The 19,126-nt window shown below is 39.2% G+C and overlaps 1 protein-coding gene across 1 annotated transcript in view; it reads right to left on the reverse strand.

Annotated features, from left to right (window-relative positions):
* Window positions 1-629: 629 nt before the first annotated feature.
* Window positions 630-19,126, reverse strand: part of VSIG1 (V-set and immunoglobulin domain containing 1) — a 33,118-nt gene continuing 14,621 nt past the window's right edge. Inside the window, exons 4-8 of the mRNA XM_056125855.1 lie at window positions 12,015-12,213; window positions 6,349-6,504; window positions 5,846-5,965; window positions 1,659-1,809; window positions 630-849 (exon numbers count right to left, since the gene is read on the reverse strand). Coding sequence (XP_055981830.1) covers window positions 630-849; window positions 1,659-1,809; window positions 5,846-5,965; window positions 6,349-6,504; window positions 12,015-12,213 — 846 coding nt within the window. The remainder of the gene's footprint in view (window positions 850-1,658; window positions 1,810-5,845; window positions 5,966-6,348; window positions 6,505-12,014; window positions 12,214-19,126) is intronic.

Genomic DNA, 19,126 nt, shown 5'->3' on the forward strand with positions numbered 1-19,126 from the left:
TTTTTTAAAAGAAGAAAAAATGAAAAAGAAAATTAAGGCTCAACAGATAATGCTTGCTTTGCCTATAGCAAAGGGAGTTTGATTTCCTGTGTAGTTCCCCTGAGCATGCAGGGAACAATTAAGAGTGATCCCTGAACATCTTCCCCAGTATGGCCCCAAACCCACCCCAGCAATAAAGAAAAAATATACTATGGAAAATATTTAACCCAATTAATGTTACCTTTTCACGTGTGAGTGGCATGTAACAGAGTGACTGAAAATAGGGAAACACAGGTGGTGTTTCAAAAACACTTTCAACTGAATTAGAAACCACTTGTCCTGACATTAGTTGTGTGTTTATATTAGTACAATGGTAATAACTCTACTAAGAATTAAGAATCCTAGCATTTATTTAGGAGTTATCTTAACCTTTTTATTTTTTACTGATGGCAGAAGCACAATGTCAGAGGTAAGTAGGGGAGAAAATGTAGTCTGATTATGGAAACTGAAATCCCAGATACTAGTTTGGGTTCCTTAGGATAAACTAATTACTGCACTTGGCTACTTGGGCTTCCTGCCTATTGTTTATTTGCTCTCTTATCACCCCCTCCAGGCTCGACTACAACCTCTGACTCCTCTTTGGGCTGTGGTTATGGCTGTGGTTGTGGCTGTAGCTGTGGCTGTGGGAGTTCCAGCTCAGGCACAGGGACAGGATCTGATCCTGGGGCAGGTTCTGGGGCAAGGGTAGGTGCAGGCTCACGATCTGACCCCATGATGGTATCAGGGCCAGTTTCATGGGCAGGTAGTGTGGCAGCATCTTCATTTAGCATTGCCTCGGACTCTGTATTTTGATTTTTCTTTGTCATTGGCCTACAGCAAAAAGACAGACCCAACAAAGAACAAGTTAGAAAAACATTGACTTTGAAAGTTCTTGTGAATCCATAGGCTCTGTAGCTTGTTACCATTGGTTCCAGTTTGTTTAACACCTTTGTAATTCCTGATACTTTGTTTTACCATTGGACCTTGGGTCTCTTTTTTATGTGTTGAAACGTTAGGTCTTAACAGTACAATAAGAGTTCAAGTGTTTTAAAAAGGAGGAAAACTGAAGTCAATATGAATAAGTCTAAGGGCCAAACTTGTGGCTCAGGTGCCTCTGAAGGCTGCATTTAGCACAATAAGCACAACACATCTCCCTGAATGGTCCACATAGCTGTAGATGTAGAAAGATGAACAAAGAAGTGTGAGATATATAAAGGGCATGAATGACCAGGGCATGGTCACATTCTAACCACATTCTGACTTCCCTGGGTCCCTCACACCTTTGTGTAGTCCTTAGTTTCAAAATAAAAAATTTAAAAAGTGACAAAAAAGTAAAAAGTGACAAAAAGACAAGTAAGTTATCAGGATCTAGTGAAACATATTTTATACCTAAGTTAGTTGCTATGACACATAGTGATTTATATACATAAAGTGCTCAGAACAAACTGGTGCAAGGTGTGCACTCAAGGACAAACATTTCATAAATGACGGTAGTCATCACCATTCTGATATTAAAAAAGTGAAAACAGAAGATGTGCAAAGATAACTCCAGTATCTTACATTGAAAGTTAAGAACGGACTGACAGAGATTTGTCTGAGAAAATTTCTTCATTCAAATAAGGACAACAAAAAGATCTTACTCAAGTTCTGTAGCAGTGTTGGTATTTCTCATCCTTTCTGTCCCCTTTGCTTTTTTTGCTTTTCTTCTTGCGAAGCACACAATAGAAATGATAATAGCAGCGCCTACCAGCGTTGCCACCAAGGCCCCAACAATGATCATAACTTCTGGATCTGGAGGATACAAGCAACTGGTTAGTAAGGTGGAATACACTTGTTTTCTCTTGTACAAATGCATTTGTGACCAATGAAGCATATTTGAAGCATGCATATACTAAAAAAATTTTAGCTGGAAGCTTGAAACTTCTAGAATTCTTTCAGTTGGACAAGAAAGCTGACAGATATCTACACACTTATTTATTCAAATTCACACAGCTAAATGAGAAAAATGCTCATCTGTGGATGCAAGTTTCTTTCAAAATGGGTATTAGAGTCTTTACTGAACATTTGCTTGATTGTTGAGAGAGACAATAGAGATACCAAATCTGATCACCAAAAAATTGTCTGTTATAGACAGGAACATATAACCAGACTTTCCCAGAGCAGAGGTGAAGTAGGGTTCCTAAAATCTAAACTCCAACAACAGTCTAAGCATTCTGGCCTCTGGGAAGGACGTGTCATTTGCATGAATCAGGTATTTGATTTATTAGATCGTCTATGGAAAAACTCCAGCTTAAAACCAGACCTTCAGGAGACCACGTCTAGGTTCGAGGGAAGTCCATCATTGTTTGTCTCCCCTTTAATAGGGATTGATATCTTATATTCTAAGAAAGAATCCTCCTGAGTTGCCTGATCATGAATACATGTGATCATAATACAAGTTAGAAAGTCATAACAGTTCCTCTAGGCTTCTAATAACACACATGCACACACACACACACACACACACACACACACACACACACACCAGCAAATCCTTTTCTACTACTTCTTACCACAGAGTCTCATCACCAAAAGCCACAACTCAACTTTTAAAAAATGTTCTGGCATTTTTCTTCTTGTTTCTGTTGCACCAGAATAGAATGTTCTAATACATCCTGACCTTTTCCAATTTTGGCCATTTTCTATTAACCTCTGTCGTTCCTGATACTCTGCCAGACAACTTAGCTCTAGAATCTGAAGGTTTAACTCACATTATTTCTCTTGTACCCTGACACTTTCTCCTAATATAGTTGAGCTAAAGTTGCAGTTAAAGTTTTGAAGTATTGTCTGTGGAAAGATTGTCCACAGATGCAGAACATCATATATCATGATTCTTTTACAACACTTAGAATATTTCCCTGAGATTGATAATTCCTCATTAACTTTATTCTTCATGCATTATTACTACTCCCTTATGGTTCCTATAAAACTATAGGAATAGTATCTGTTCAACTCCTTTCAACGTATACAAATACATGAAATGATCTATCAGTTTCTTATGGGTTTTTTACTTGAGGAATCCCCCTTTGGAGTTCTCCAGCCTCCTCCCCCAGCATCAACTTGTCCAAGTTGATCTTCTAAGCCTCCTGCTTCACTGTTATACTTCTGCCTCCTTTCACCTTTATCCCAATTTCATAGATAAACTTTTCAAGTTCCTTCATTCTCCAGCTCAAATGGAACTCAATTGATAATGGCCCTAGTTCTATAAACATATTCATTGCTTCTTCATTGCTGTCCTACAGACTCTGTGAAAACCTGTATTATATAGTCCCTTTTGATCAATTGTGAGTTCTTTTGATGTAAAGTACATATATTACTCATCCGTCAATCAAAAAGGAAAGTCCCTGTCATATAGTAGATTCTCCATTAGTATTTGAGTAAGAAAGGCAAGAAGTCAGGGAAGAATGAAAATAAGGAAGAAAATAAGGAAGGAAAAAAGTAAACCAGGCATCACTGGAAAGAGAATTTGAAAGGAAGGAAGGTTTAAGTACAAATCTTAGGAATAAATACATTTGTGGCATGACGACCACTGGAAAGGCAAAGGGGATTTGGAAATAACTAGAGAAAAATAATAGAAATGATCAAGGGGTTGGCAATACAATCAGGCCACAGAAAAGGACACACCAAAAAATAAAAACCATGAGACATGCTATGGGAATTAAGAAATAACTAAAATAATGAGCCAAAGAAAGCAGCTACCTTCTATATGATACATATTCAGACAGCAGAGTTCAAAGTAACAGAACGTTTTATATCAAATTTAACAGCGGTGTCAATTTAATTTGACTTAGATTACATGATGTTTTTTTTATACCCATCCCAATGTTTATTATTATTTGTAATAGGTAAGATATAGAAACACTGGAAGTAGCTTTTGACAGATAATTGGATAAAGATTTGTTATGTACACACAACAAAACAAGTCACTATTTGGGAGTCACATATCTGACCCAGTTTCAATCCCCAAGCACTGCCAGGAGTGGTCCTTGAGCACAGTAACGAGTGAGCCCTGAGCACAGTTGGGAGTAGACCAAATTCTGGACCACCTCCCCCCACCCCCGCTGAACTATTTGAATTTTTTTATTTATTTATTTTTCTTTTTTTATTAGTTAAAAACCATGAGGTACAGTTATAGGCTTACAAATTTTGTGCTTGGGTTTCAGTTATACAATGATCAAGTGTCCATCCCTCCTCCAGTGCCCGTCATCCATCCCCATGGGTCCCAGCATCCCCCCCCACCCTCATCCCCGCCCCCGTCCCATCCTGCCTCTGTGGCAGGGTATTCCCCCTTGTTCTCTCTCTCTTCTTTTGGGTACTGTGTTTTGCAAGAGAGGCTTTGAGTGGCAATCATGTTTGGTCTATCGACTACTTTTAGCATGCTTCTCCCACCCTGGGAGGACCCTCACAACACCCTTCATTTGGTACTCTCTTCTCTATCTGAGCTTCCTTTTCACCTAGAGCCTGTGGCTGGCCTTCCATTCATGGAGCAAAATTCCTGGTACTAATCTCAGCCATTCCTGGGTGTTACTCTCCCTTTTTGTTGCTTTATGTTCCCCAGATGAATGCAATCTTTCTGTGTCTATCCCGCTCTTTCAGACTCATTTCGCTTAACATGATACTTTCCATGTAGTACCACTTGTATGTAAATTTCATAACTTCATCTTTTCTAACAGCTACATAGTACTCCATTGTGTAAATGTACCGAAGTTTCTTTAACCAGTCATCTGTTCTTGGGCACTCAGGTTTTTTCCAGATTCTGGCTATTGTAAAGAGTGCTGCAATTACATGATGTTAAGTATTATTTAGTGGTCCTTGAAAGATGTGGCAAGATATTTCTATAAGAGTGCCCTGGATTGAAATCATTCGATCATTTCAAGTCTTTAAGTCTATGCTTACAAAGTTGCTAAGTAACTTTGAACCAGAAGATTAAGGTTTAGAGATATCTACAATCTTCCAGTTAGCAATAAGTTAACCTTGGTGAAAGTCACTTATTTCCCTGATCTTTGGTGTCCTTTGTAGTAAAAGGAAGCTAAAGTCTATACTACCTTCTAGATAGAATGGTTGGAAGATTAACTGAGATGATTAACAGTCAGAGCACCCAGCTAAATGACACATAATTTGTGTTCCAAAATTATTAGCTACTGTGAATATAGATGTGAGAAATTTGCTGCTGCTGCTGTTGGCAGATCCTGACAAATTAAGAACGGAAAAATGTGTGAGTTCATCTTTGACAAACATAACTACAGTTTCACCTGGATACACCAACAGCAATTCAGCTTGGCCATTATTTTACTATTGAATCAAATGGTTATTTTATTGATACTTTGTGAATAGCAAACAGATGAATTTTTTAGCAACTTAGGGTATTGTGAACAATATCTTAAGTATTACGTCTGCATTAGATTTAAAGATAGCTATTCACATCAACCTGGAGGCTGGAGTGATAGCACAGCGGTAGGGCGTTTGCCTTGCGCGCAGCCAGCCTGGCCGAGCCGGGTTCGATTCCTCTACCCCTCTCGGAGAGCCTGGCAAGCTACTGAGAGTATTCAGTATGCCAAACACAGTAACAAGAAGTCTCACAATGGAGACGTTACTGGGCCCGCTCGAGCAAATCGATGAACAATGGGAGGACACACACACACACACACACATTCACATCAACCTAGAACTCAATCACAACAATACCCAGAAAGACATGAAAGATTCATTGGGAATCCTTAACTAATTTCGTTTATTGGCAGACCCAGGACACCTTAAAGAAGTGGTTAAAGTTTGATGCTTAACTCACGTGAAGAAGTTAGATCGATTTCACAGGAACTATTGCCAAGGACGTTGACAGCAGTACACTGATAATAACCTTGTTCGAACTTAGTCAGATTTCCAATAACCAAAATCCCAGTTGCTGTATCTGTCAAAACCAGGAAATAGTTTGTTTAAATCTCTTATTATAGATACAGATCATGTCTATAGCACATCAATGTCCACCATCTTCTATCTCATAGAAGCGTTCCTTTGAGATGTCCAGTTTCTGACTAGACCCTTTGATTCTATTCCAAAAGTAGTCCTTCAGCGACCATACCTATTCACTACTAACTACTATGTTTAAGCCAAAAATCGATTTGATTTCTAACAACCGTAAGGAAGACCAGATCATCATTCTGAGCACTATCATTGTGTTGAGAGACTTTTTTTTCACATCTCCTTCCAGAAAAGTAGAAGATTGAACCCTGAAGACGAGCAATTGCTGTCAGCCAATCACATCCACCAGATCTTGCTTGCATCTATACTTACTAAAACCTTCTTTTACTGGAACTTTGTTACTTCCTTCAACTTTATACCAGTAGTACAGAGGTGAGGGTGTCCCAAGCACTGAGGTGCAAGAAAGAGCTATAGAATGACCAGCTTCAGGTATTCCTTGAATGCTGCAAGATGGCTTAGAAGGTTTAACTGGAAGAAAATGACAAAGAATGAAAATCCTGCTGAATGAAAGACAAATTGCAGTCACTTCCTTACTTTATGCAAAACTATTTTTTAAATCTCAAATTTGATTTGGCAGTCTTCTGTTTTTACCACCAGGTGGCAGTAAAACACTTCAGGTGCAAGGGCATCACAGTTATCAGAACATTAACATTCTAAAGGCGTCTCTGTCTGCTTTCTCCTCTAGATTCGTAACCATGAACTTCCACATTGTGTCTAAAAAATACGCTTTTACTAAAACAGCCACATGTAAGCAAATACCAAACTATTAAGAACAAAATTTATACCTTTGTGGTACCGGTTTAAAGGAAGATAGGGCCCTTATATGGTTTGACATAGCCTATTTATTCTTCTATAATGGCTATTCAACTAACGCCATATTTTAATTCTCTTTTGTGAAATCTTTTGGGAAATCTATTCTTTAAGAGGTGATACAGAATGCTGACGGTTTGGATTTTCCTGTGTTCCTCAGTGCAGGAAGCACATGGTGGTGAGCACAAAACTTAGCTCTCTCTTTTTAAAATTGAATCACATGATATACAGGTTGCAAAGTTGGTCATGCTTGGGTTTCAGCCATATAATGCTCCAACACCCTAGTTCCCTCCTACCACCCCCACCCCAGTCTGCCTCTATGGCAGACACATTTCTTTTTCTCCTCCAACTTGTCCTCCTCCTCATCCTCCTCCTTGTCCTCCTCCTCTCCTTCCTCCTCCTCCTCCGTCCCCCCCTTTTCTCTCACTCTTTCTCTCCCACCCTCTCTTTCCTTTGGAGAATTATGGTTTGCAATATAGGTATGAAAAGGTTAGCATATATATCCCTAAACCTACTTTCAGCACTCAGTTCTTGTCCAGAATGATTACCCTATCATTGTCATAGTGGTTCTTTCTCTGTCACAATGCCCTCCCTCCACCACTTGTGGCAAGTTTCCAACTGTGGACCAGTCCTGCTGCCCCTTTTTCTGTCCTTGGGTATTATTCTCATACTGTGTTTTTTTTATATCACACAAATGAACAGCGCTTAAACTTTTATTCATCCTTCACTCCACAAGCATTTGCTTGAATACTTTCTGTATTCCGGGCACTCATCTAGGCACCAGAAATTCAAAAGTTACTGAAAAAATTCTGAAAAGAGAACAAAGAGAGTGAGAGACAAAGCTAGAACTTTGGGGGCTTTGTATTCTATGTATTTTTATTGAGAAGGGATCATGGAAGGACTTTAAGTAAGACATTTTATTTATTAATTTTTTCTTTGCAAAGCATATTTAATTTTTTCAAATTTTTATTAGTGAACCACCATGGGGAAAGGAAGATCAGATAAGTAAGACATTTTAGACTAATATTTTTTCAATTGCGGGCATCAACCCCAGGGTCTCACACATGCAATTCAAGCACTATAAAACTTAGATACATCCCCAACCCCTCAGTAGTTTGTTTTAAATTTTCAGGAGTGTAGTTTTTGCCCCAGGGAAAAAACTGAACCAAGAGAGAGAAACCAAGAGAGGAACAGACAGCATCTTAATCAAGAGAGAGGAAGAGACAGATTCAAAAGGTATTACAGAAGTAGAATCACTAGAGATTTGGTAACCAATTGGATAAATAAATATGCTTTATGAATAAGAGAGTGGGGTCAAAGAAGATGATGCTCAGAGTTCTGGTTTCTATAGCTAGGTATACGATCTTTTTTATCCCCTGTAACACAAAGTCTACAGGACGAGGAGGAGGAAGAATAAGTTTTAACATAAGGAATAAAGAAGAAGGAGCAATGAGGAGCCCTGTTTGGGACCTACTAAATGCTGCTTATGAACACATCATTGAGGAAATTTTATGGAAAACAAGAGTCTGTAACTCCTCACCCATCTTTCCTACCCACGGATTGTTCTAACCATCATTTCACATACAGAAAATGATCTGTTATAAGATATTCCAACTCACCTTGATCATTTAATTTAGAAATGAATCTCTCCAAAGTTAGAATAAGTTATTTAATGTGGCTAAGGATAGTTAAATACCTTAAACACTCCAATTTACCAAGGAGTTAGGAGCACAGCTCTGTATTCACACAGAATATTGGATCCAAAACTCTCCCCTAGAGGTGTTTATCTATTTAGTCCCTTAGACTATTTAGATAAATAGTCTAACATAGCCAAATCTCAATTGACTAATCTATAAAATGAAAATAAGAGATTATCTCACTATGTCTAACACAAATACAGAGTCTTACACATGGAATTGTTGCTGGCACATGTATTAAGGCTTGCTAAAAGAATATATGCATGAATAATGCATGGGATTGATGACTGCCATTGAGCGATGAAGTATCTCAGAAAGATGTATTAATATGAAGAGCTTTCTTAGCCTCTTACCCACCACACCAGACCTCAGCCGTTAGTCTTGGACAAAAGAATGGGCACAGTAAAGAGAGAGAGAGAGAGAGCAAGAGAAAGAAAGAAGAAAAGTGTCTGCCATAGAGGCTGGCTGCGGGGGGTGGGGGTAGTATGGTGGGAGGGAAAATGTGGAATTTGGTGGTGGGAAATATACACTGATGAATGGATGGGTGCTGTAACATTGTATGACTGAACCAAATCATAAATAACTTTGTAACTGCATCTCATGGGGATTCAATAAAAATTAAAATAATACAAAAGAATGGGCACTAGTGTATGAAATAAAATTTGAAAATTGGTAAACAGCAAGTTTTTTTTGTTTGGGGACGATATCCAGCATAGTTTAGGCAGGGCTACTCCCAGTGGAGTGCTTAAAGTTGTTGTTGGTAACGCTGGGGGAGCCATATGGTGCTGGGGATTGAATATGGGTATTCTACATACTAAGCATGTTCTTCAGCCCTTTATGCTATATATCCCCCCCAGTCACCCTTCATAATTTTAGAGAAAATTGCCAATATTACTCATAGTTAACTACTGGAAACGTAAATGCACACCTTTGTTTTTATCCATATTAATACTGTAGCATTGCCCTCCCATTGTTCATTGATTTGCTCGAGCAGGCACCCGTAACGTCTCCATTGTGAGACTTGTTGTTACTGTTTTTGGCATATTGAATATGCCACAGGGACCTTGCCAGGCTCTGCCATGCCGGCGGGATACTCTTGGTAGCTTGCTGGGCTCTCTGAGTGGGATGGAGGAATTGAACCTGGGTTGGCTGCATGCAAGGTAAATGCCCTACCCACTGTGCTATCGCTCCAGCCCATCAATATTAATAAAAGTATATTTTAATTAAATGTTAAAGCACCGCGGTTCACTGCAAGCATGAAATATAAATTGCGATAACCAATCTTTAAAAAACAGATCTTTCATTGTATAATTGAAACCCAAACACAAAAATGTGTAAGTCTGCAACTGTACCTCATGATGTCTCACTATTAAAAAATTTTTAATAAAAAAGTTATCACAGAAAAAATAAATAAATAAATAAAACTGAAATCTAATTAAAAAATAAAAATAAATAAATAAAAACCAGATCTTTAAAGTTACCAAACAAACAGGGAAACCAACAGATACATCTTCCTTTTATCATACTTATATCCTGTATGTTTAAGGATGTCATGACATATAAATTATTACAGAAACATTTTTCTCAAGAACTCAACATTACTGAGCTAACTTTGCTCTTAAAGACCAGCTCTTGGTTGCCCTTATCCTTTCTTCTTGGTGGTAGTGTGTGTGGCCGACCTCACAGTAAATTATTGGTTTATTTTTTGGCATCAACATGAGAGAAAGCCAGCCCAGACAACTTTTAACATTTCCCCTCGGTTTGAACCTTGTTACTCAGTTACTGCATTAATATGCTACTCAATTATCAAGTCACTGATTTGAGCTCAATCCTCCTTTCCTGTGATGAATGTACTAAACATGAGAGGACCAATGATTAGATTAGTTCCTTGTGGGTTACTTAAAAGTGGAAGAACCTTTAGCTCAACTGGGTAGTCAGTGAGTGCTGGCATAAGTGATCAGGCACTAGAAACTCTATCTTATTATCCACAGAATTTCTAGATCTTTTTTTCATCCCTTGATTCTGCCTTCCTCCAGATATTAAGAAATGTTCCTGTAACTTGTGTTTAGTTTAAAACTAGGAGCCATTCACAGAAAAGAGGAAAAGAACAAACAACAGATGTCTATTCCTTGATGGCATCTCCTCAAAAGCCAGTGTTGCACAGTGGCGTTATCTTCTTTTACAAAGAACAGGTCAGCATGCCCTAGAACTTCATCAAACCACTAAGGTCAGAGAGATGCTGCCTGACTGAACCCATTCTCTGCAACTAGTCTATCTCCAACCCTTTTCTGTTTTTGTCTATTTCCTCCACCAGTCCTTTAGAGTCCTCCAAAGCGCATCCTGAAAGTCACATGGATTTTTTTGGATAGTAACTCCCTGGTTTGAGGTTGATGGCAACTGAATAAACTTGTTTTTCTCTCACCACCCTTGTCTCTTGAGAATTTGTCTTGGAGTAGGAAGAACTGAACCTTGGATTCATTAATGCTTTCGCCCTTCTCTGTAATACTTCTGAAGGTCAATAGACAAGACCTGTTAGGTCGACAAACAGGACAGAAACTCCCATTGTCCTTTCAGTGATTTAAAGGAGCCCAGAAATAGTTCAAACTGTGAACTCCCTCCAGAGCAGAAGACCATGCCTCTATCTTTTTAAACCTTCTGGCTTCAGGCAGAAAGTCTGCAAAAATGCTGCAAAAATCACAACTCTTAATTCACTTTAGAAGGAGATCTGACTTGCCAAATGCTGCATAATGAATATGTATATATAAATAAATTCTCTGGCTTAGCATGTGATCCCTTCCCTAATTAACATGAATTTTTTTTGTACTTTGGGCCACATTCAGTTGTGTTCAGACCTTTCTATGAGCTCTGTGATCAGAGATTGCTCATTGTGGTTTGGGGGAGGACCATATATTGTTCCAGGGATCAAACTCCCAGGTCAGTAAGTACATGGCAAGAAAACACCTTACTCCTTGTACTATCTCTCTGGACCAAACATCAACATTTTCCAGAGACTTTCTTGCATTTATTTCAAGAGTGATGTAACAGAGGGAATGGTGACAGGCTTAGGAGAGGTGATAAGTTATTAGTTTTCCCCCTCGGATTCCTCCCACTGGCTCTAATTGGAAGTTCCCTCTAAAAAGAGTTGCTGGTTCAGTGGGACTTTGTGTTGTCGCATCTGTTCTCACTCCTTCAGAGACGGGAATCCCCGGAGATTGGGTCATCTATTTCTGTCTTTCTTCTTGGCAGCTCTTTTGGTTTGGCAACTGTCTCAACATATTTTATGAGTCATTTCTCAGTATTACTGGATGATTTGGGTGGGTGTGGTGTCTGCTTCCCTTATATGAATAGGGAACAGGGAGGATATTTACCCTGGGACTGAACTAGCACCAGAAGTTACTGCCCTGTCTCATTCAGTGTCCTAAGTTACTCCTTGCTCCCATCAAAAAAAAAAGACAGAAAAAATTGCCATACCCAATACACTGACGTTGAGGATGCCTTGATTTTTGCCACTGAAGTCGGGAGGGTTGTTAACATCACAAATATAAATGCCACTGTCTGATGGTTGCATATGTGAAATAGTTATGGATGCGTTGTTAGGGTCCTTAGATCCTACTATTCGACCTTTAAATTGTCCAATGGCTGAAGCTTGCCCACCTTCAGAATAGTAAATCTAGGGAAGAAAAACAAGACAGAAAATGAGAATTAGAAAATTTCCAGTGTGGTTTTGGGCCCCCAGGGTATATTCCCAGAAGTAGTACTGCAGGTCGTATTGAAGCTCAATTTCTAGTTTTTTTTTTTTTTAGGAAAGCGTGTATTGTTTTTCAAAAATACTAGACCTATTAGCATCACCACCAACTATGGAGAGTCCCTTTCTGCCCACATGCACGCCAGGACTGGTTCATGTTCTTTTGATGTGTGGCAGTCTCTCATATAAGATGATAACTCATTGTTGGTTTGATTTGCTTCTCCCTATGATTAGTAACGTAGAGCATTTTTCTCATGTCCCATTTGTATTTCTTCTTTAAGGAAGCTTCTGTTCATTACTTTTTCCCATTTTTTGATGGGGTTGGAATTTTCTTCTTGTAAAGTTTTACCAATGTCTTTGATATTAACCCCTTTGTCAGATGGGTATTGGGTAAATAATTTCTCCCATTCATGGGTGTTCTTTATGTCTTGGTCACCATTTCTTGAGGTGCAGAAGCTTCTTAGTTCAATGTAGTCCTATTCATTTATCTTTACTTCTACTTGATCAGTTGTGTTTCATCATTGAACTTGCCTTTGGCTTAAATGTCATGGAAGGTTCTGCAGACATTTTCCTCCATGTACTTTATGGATTCAGGTCTGATGTTGAGATATTTAATCTATTTTGATTTTTGCCTGGCATTAGAAAGAGGCCTGATGTCTATGTTTATTGCAACACTATTCACAATAGTCAGGATCTGGAAACAATCCAAGTGCCCAAGAACAGATGGATCAATGAAGAAACTGTCTACACAATGAAACAACTACACAATGGAATACTATGCAGCCACCAGGAAAAATGAATTCTTGAAATTCACTTATAAATGAATGGACATGGAGTGAATCATGCTAAGTGAAATGAGTCAGAAGTACAGGGACAGTTATTGAATGGTTTTACTCATTTGTGGGACATTTAAAAGAAAAAAATTATAATAGGAAACTAATACCCAAGGACAGTAGAAACAGTACCAGGAGTACTTGTACAGGGTTTGAAGCTTTACTTAAATAATGGGAAGAGAGGGCAGTTGGAAGAGAAAAGGGACCATTATGAAAATGACAGTTGTAAATTATCATTCTGGATGAGAACTGAGTACTGAAAAGTAGGTAAAGTGATTTCCATGATAAACTTTCAGTACCTATATTGCAAACCATAGTGCTCAAAAGTAGAGAGAGAGAGGAGAGAGGGAGAAGAGAAGTGCCTGCCATAACCATAAAGGCAGGCGGGGGTAGGGTGGGCTCATGAGGGAGGGAAAACTGGGGGCACTGGTGGTGGGAAATGTACAATGGAGAAGGGACGGTGTTTGAACGTTATATGACTGAACAGCTGCATACCACTCTTACCTCCTTTATGTGATGTCATTAAAGCAGGGATGGTGTGCCTATATTACAGCTGATTGGCAGTTGCTACTTATAGCATTCAATTCCGAAGTTTAGGTTAGGAGATACTCACCCACTGATTCTGCTTAGATGAAACTTTCCAATGGGAATCTTAAATCATCCCAACCTTGTCTATACAACTTATCATTGCTAAAGCACCTGCTTTGTTTTGTAGGAAGCCATAGGTTCAATCCCCAGCGTGAAATAAAATTAAAAGTTTGACTTTAGTTTATCAGGTGGAACTCTCTGGAGTAACTGGTCTCCCTGAAAGGCAGAAAATCCCTGCTTCTTTCATATACACATACTCCTTTCGATAAGAAAAAAATGACAGATTGGATTTGGGTTCATCCTGTTCTCTATTAATTGGAAGGATAGGTAGGCCACACCTAGCATTTATCAAGGCTACTCCTGACTCTGTGCTCAGGGATCACTTCTAGTGAGGCTTGGGGAATAACTTGTGGTTCACATGCAAGACAAGTACTTTAACCTCTGTCCTATTTCTCCAGCATCCTGTTATTTAAAAAGTTATTGCAGAAAATTACTTGATTTCATCCCCTCATAGTGACTGTTTGAGGATGAAACAAAGTAATATGGTAGAGTCAAGGAAATGGGCTGAATTAACAGTGTAGTAGATAGGACAGCTTGTCTTGCATGTGGTTGTTTGATCCCTGGTACCTGAGTTGGATCTCTGAGCATCCTAGGAGTGATCCCTGAATGCAGAGCCAGGAGTAATACTTGAGTATTGCTGGGTATTCCCTTCCCCCAAAAAACCTCAAACAACAATAATAACCAAAAAGAATCAAAGAAGTTCTTAGTTAATGGTAGCTACTACATTCCTTCCCATGTAGGAAAAGGCAGAACTACAGTTATTTTATTTAGACAAATAAGGGTACTCAAACCCAGAGAGATTAGATTAAGCAAAAGACAATGTAGCTTACTACACTTAAGAAATATATCAATATGGATCTAAAGAACATCATATTTTGGACTAGGCTGATGGTACAAATGACTAGAGTTCATACTTTGTATGTGGGATCCTTGGATTCAATATCCAGTACTGATATTGCTTCCGAGTGTTAACAGGTGTGGCTCCAAAACAAAACAGCACCTCATATGATGTTTAGATAATTATGATAACTGTAGGAGCAGCATAATATGGCAAAAAGAGGCCTGGACTAGGAGTTAAAAGACCTGAGTTTTAGCCTGCTTTGCCATTTGTGACATAGAAAAGAGAGGTAACTATGGTTATGCTTCTACGGTAACCTACATTGTGATAAGAAAAACCTCTTATAATATCTGCTACTTTTATTTTTCACATTTGATCATGAATCCAAACGTATGATATATTTTCCCTAAGTATAGGTATTGATTTTAGGTGTACATGAATTAGAACTGAAAGTGTTTCGTGTATATTTGAAAGATATCTCATATCAAATCTGTGACTTCATGAATAGAGTGAGACTAATGTAGTTATTTAAGGCTTTAAAAATAAAGAAAAAACATCGAATAATTATCGATGCTGGTGATACATAAATAGGAAAAAAGTCATAAAGATGGGACAGGAATGGATGACTGAAACCTCAGACTCACTAGATTAGAGATGATCCTTTCATAGCCCAATCTATGTACATACTTTGTTAGTTTCATATAAATGTGTGTAATTCAAGTGATTATTGTGTAATTCATTTATTGCTATTTAAACAACTAGTTGACCAGAAAATGTGTTCTCTTTCATGTAGGAAGCTAATATAGCTCTCAACTAAAAAGTTTGAGGGGGGTGGGGCTCAAAGATCATATCAAAGGAAAGGCAACTTGTTTCTTTCCCTAACTCTATAACATCTGCTAGTTTTCTTTCCTCACCTGGATGATCCATTTATAACTCAATTAGTCCATTTATACCTGCTATAATCACAGTCTTTGCCCCAGGGAATACTTGTTTTACTTACTGTAGGATAACATTGGTTTGTCCTTTCTGCCTTGCCACAGGGAGTTTAGGTTTATTGGGTTGCACCCATTCACAGTGCACTCAAGGTACTCCCATTCCTCTGTGTTTATCTGTAAACTTTCTTTGTGCTCTGCTTCCCCAAACAGTCAATCACCTTTATCTCCTAATCAGACTCTGTTAACTTTTAAATATTGCTTTTCTCTTCTCCTAATGTCCTTTGTATAGTTAATTCAGAATCATGTCCTTTTTGTATAGATACAAGGAGACAGTTAATGCTATGCTTTTGTAACTTGGGAGTTAATTGACTCCGAATAATATTCACTCCTGGGCATCTGTTCTCTTGATTTAAGCCCCAATTTCCCTTACTTCCTAGCACCCCAAAAGCAGGGTCCCAAAGAAGGACTGAATGGACCCAGGGCAAGCTGTGAGCTACCCTGGCATTGAAATGGGCCAGGCCAAAGCGCCATAATACTTAACTATAAGTTAAGAGCATGGTCATGAAAACATGCTGTCATAATCCAAAAAGTAACAACTGTATTAGGACCCTGCTAGGATTAGGAAAGATTAATCTAGACTGACACTGTAGTCTGGGCTCTGTAGCAAGATGTCCCCAGGATAGCCACCCTGCGAGCTTAATGTCTCTCTTACAGTGTCCATACAAAATAACTAATATTAAGAAGTAGAATTAAAATGGTAATTTAAATGTTAATAAAGTTGTTGGACTAAGGAAAGGAGAAAATCCCCTATTTCATCCTTGAGCTGATCTCCTGGCTACAGGCAATCAGGAAGGGTTTTCATATGTTGATTGTGCTACCAGACCTAGGTGTGGTTGCTACCCCCCAATGCAGAGAGGTTGGGAGAGATGAGAGAGAGAGAGAGAGAGAGAGAGAGAGAGAGAGAGAGAGAGAGAGAGAGAGAGAGAGAGAGACCAAGGCGGGGTGTCTGAGCGCAGAGAGAAGAGTAAAGGAAACAGAAGGACAGGAGGAGACAGGAATGAGGGGCTTAGTGAAACTGGAACAATCACGTGGGGAGAATGGAACAAAAGGCAACTGATCACCAACCAGCCTGGCTCTCATTTCCTCCTTCCTCAGCCATCCCCAGCAGCAGTAGCAGCAGCAGCAGCAGCAGCAGCAGCAGCCGTGGCATTGGCCATCCCTAGGTGGTGAAGCTGAGCTAGACCACCAAATGAAAGCAGTGAATGAAAGAAGCAAGAACAGCGGGATTCCTAGTCATTTGGTGATTACACAATTTACAATCCCAAAATCCAAAGGGTGGGTCAACTCATAAAAATTCTGTTACCTTCATTTGAATAACATACAAGATATTCCATTCCTATTGTACTAGCAAGTATTTGGCATATTTACATTATAAACAAAATTTTGAGACCCGTGTCCTCTTACTTGTCACAAAACCTGGTGTCCCTTCAGGAGAACTTCACAACTGGCCACTACTTTACATGCTCTATATAAAACTAGGGCTAAGCCAGTCCACTTATGCTTAACTCTTAATGAATCCCAATGAGTTTCATCATGAGTTGTACTTACAGACCACAGTGAGTTTCAGAGGGTCTGGGGTAAGACCTTGTGCTGAGTGTGTTTTAGTCCTGAATCAGGACATAAAACGATGTAACTGGAAAGTCTCACAACTGGGCAAGAATCAAGATGAAATGAGTGAAAATGTAATGTGTCCCTGACTTGTAACATCCTTAGGTGAAGCACCTTCACCAAACCTTCTACCTAACCCTTCACATGTAGACTTACAAACTCTAGCCTCTCACAATTATATAACCCAATGATGTACCAAATAAGAATGGTGGAAAGGAAGGATAACAATGGAGACCTAGGAGGGAAAGGCCTTAACCTTGGGGTGCTGTGTGAAAAGGGAAATCCCCAGAGTTTGGAAGAGGCCAGATACATAGATGGAGGGACTTTCTGTTAGGGGATGTCCACACTTACCTTGTCCTTGAAAAGAAAATATATGTCTTCCTGAAATCGCTTATCTAATCACACAGGACGGACTGCAACTTGGTTCCATTTTCAAAAAAGAATAACTCTGTCAAAAATCAAAGCTGAACAATAGGCCAGGCTCAGCCCATGATGAGGCTTGTTCACTTTTCAAAGAAAGTGTATTGTCAATTTAGAGATCAAAGAAATGAAGTCCAGGAAAAGCAACAGATGTTCAACACATCCTTGGGGTGGGGGTGGAGGAGTCCTGTTTTAAGAAAATCCATCCAAGCACAACCTTAAATGGTAGCTATTAAGTTTTTGCCAACTTTTGTGGCATAGTTCAGGGAAGCCTGCCCTACTCTACCTCCCCAAGGCCTCTCAGCCTACCTATTGGTGATGTTTAGAGATTGCTATGTGGATCAGTAATAGCAGATTGGTTATAAGACCCCCTTAGAGATAGCTCAGGTCACATTTGGCAAGATCCAGGCACCTTCATGGGCCAGATAGAGATTCAAAATATGAAAAATTTAAATTTTCCACATAAGCTGGTCCAGAAAGGTTGGTAAAAGGGCTAGTAAGATCACAGAGGACAGTGGGGGCAGCACTAATAGAAATAGGGCATTCTAACTGTATAAACAAACAAAAACAAATAGAAATGTGGTACTGGCCAACCAGTATGAACCTACTGACCAAATCTAGTCTAGAGGCCTCCAGTGTGCCATCCAATCTCTGATTTATTCTCTTTTATTACAGAAAAGGACACTGAAGCTCCAAGAGAGGAAACGATTTTCCTAAGGCTGCAGCTTTAAGATCAGACTGAAATTTGAACCTCCTGATTCCCACTGAGAACAGAGATGGTAGTTCTCATCCTGCATTAAAAGAGAAAGGATATTTCTAGACAACCTTCCCCATTTGGTACCATCCCATTCCCTACTCTAACTGGACCTTTCTGCCAATTACTGCTATTCATTGGCATGATGCTTCTCATGCTGAGTGGATTCACCATATGATGCATTCACATTAGCCAGCTGCAATAACAGCGTCTCTCCTCCTACTGTGCCAAGTTCCCATTCACAGGAGGCTGTGCAGCTGGGAGCCAGATTTGTCCAAAAAGGTTTCCCCCACTCAGCTTTGTGACACTGCTTTCTAATTGGAGTTTGGAGTTTAAACAAGGGTTGAAAGAATTTAGTCTGATTTCTGTTTGAGTTGGAGTTAATAAATCCTTTTAGCCTCCAGTGCTGTTTTTGTTGGTTTCATTTTTGGGAATGTGGAAGAAATGAAAGTTCACAAGAAACTACCCGTCTTTCCCTTGCAGATTCTTGCTTTCTTGTACTTTCATAAAGGAACTAACCATGGAGGGGATAGTGTATGGTGGCCATGGTGTCAAGACCAGAATTTTTTCTAGAGTGTATTGGGTCTTAGTGGTTCTAAATTGTACATGGAGGGAGTAGAATACCAAAATAAAGATTTTCATACTCCCAAACCACTCTCAGCAGCCTGACATTTGCCTAATATTGACATTATTTGAATTGCGATATTTAAAGCAAAGGTATGGAAGGTACCTTGTTAGATGC

This window comes from Sorex fumeus, unplaced genomic scaffold (genome assembly GCF_029834395.1).
Source record: "Sorex fumeus unplaced genomic scaffold, SorFum_2.1 ptg000058l, whole genome shotgun sequence".
NCBI classification, from domain to species: Eukaryota; Metazoa; Chordata; class Mammalia; order Eulipotyphla; family Soricidae; genus Sorex; species Sorex fumeus.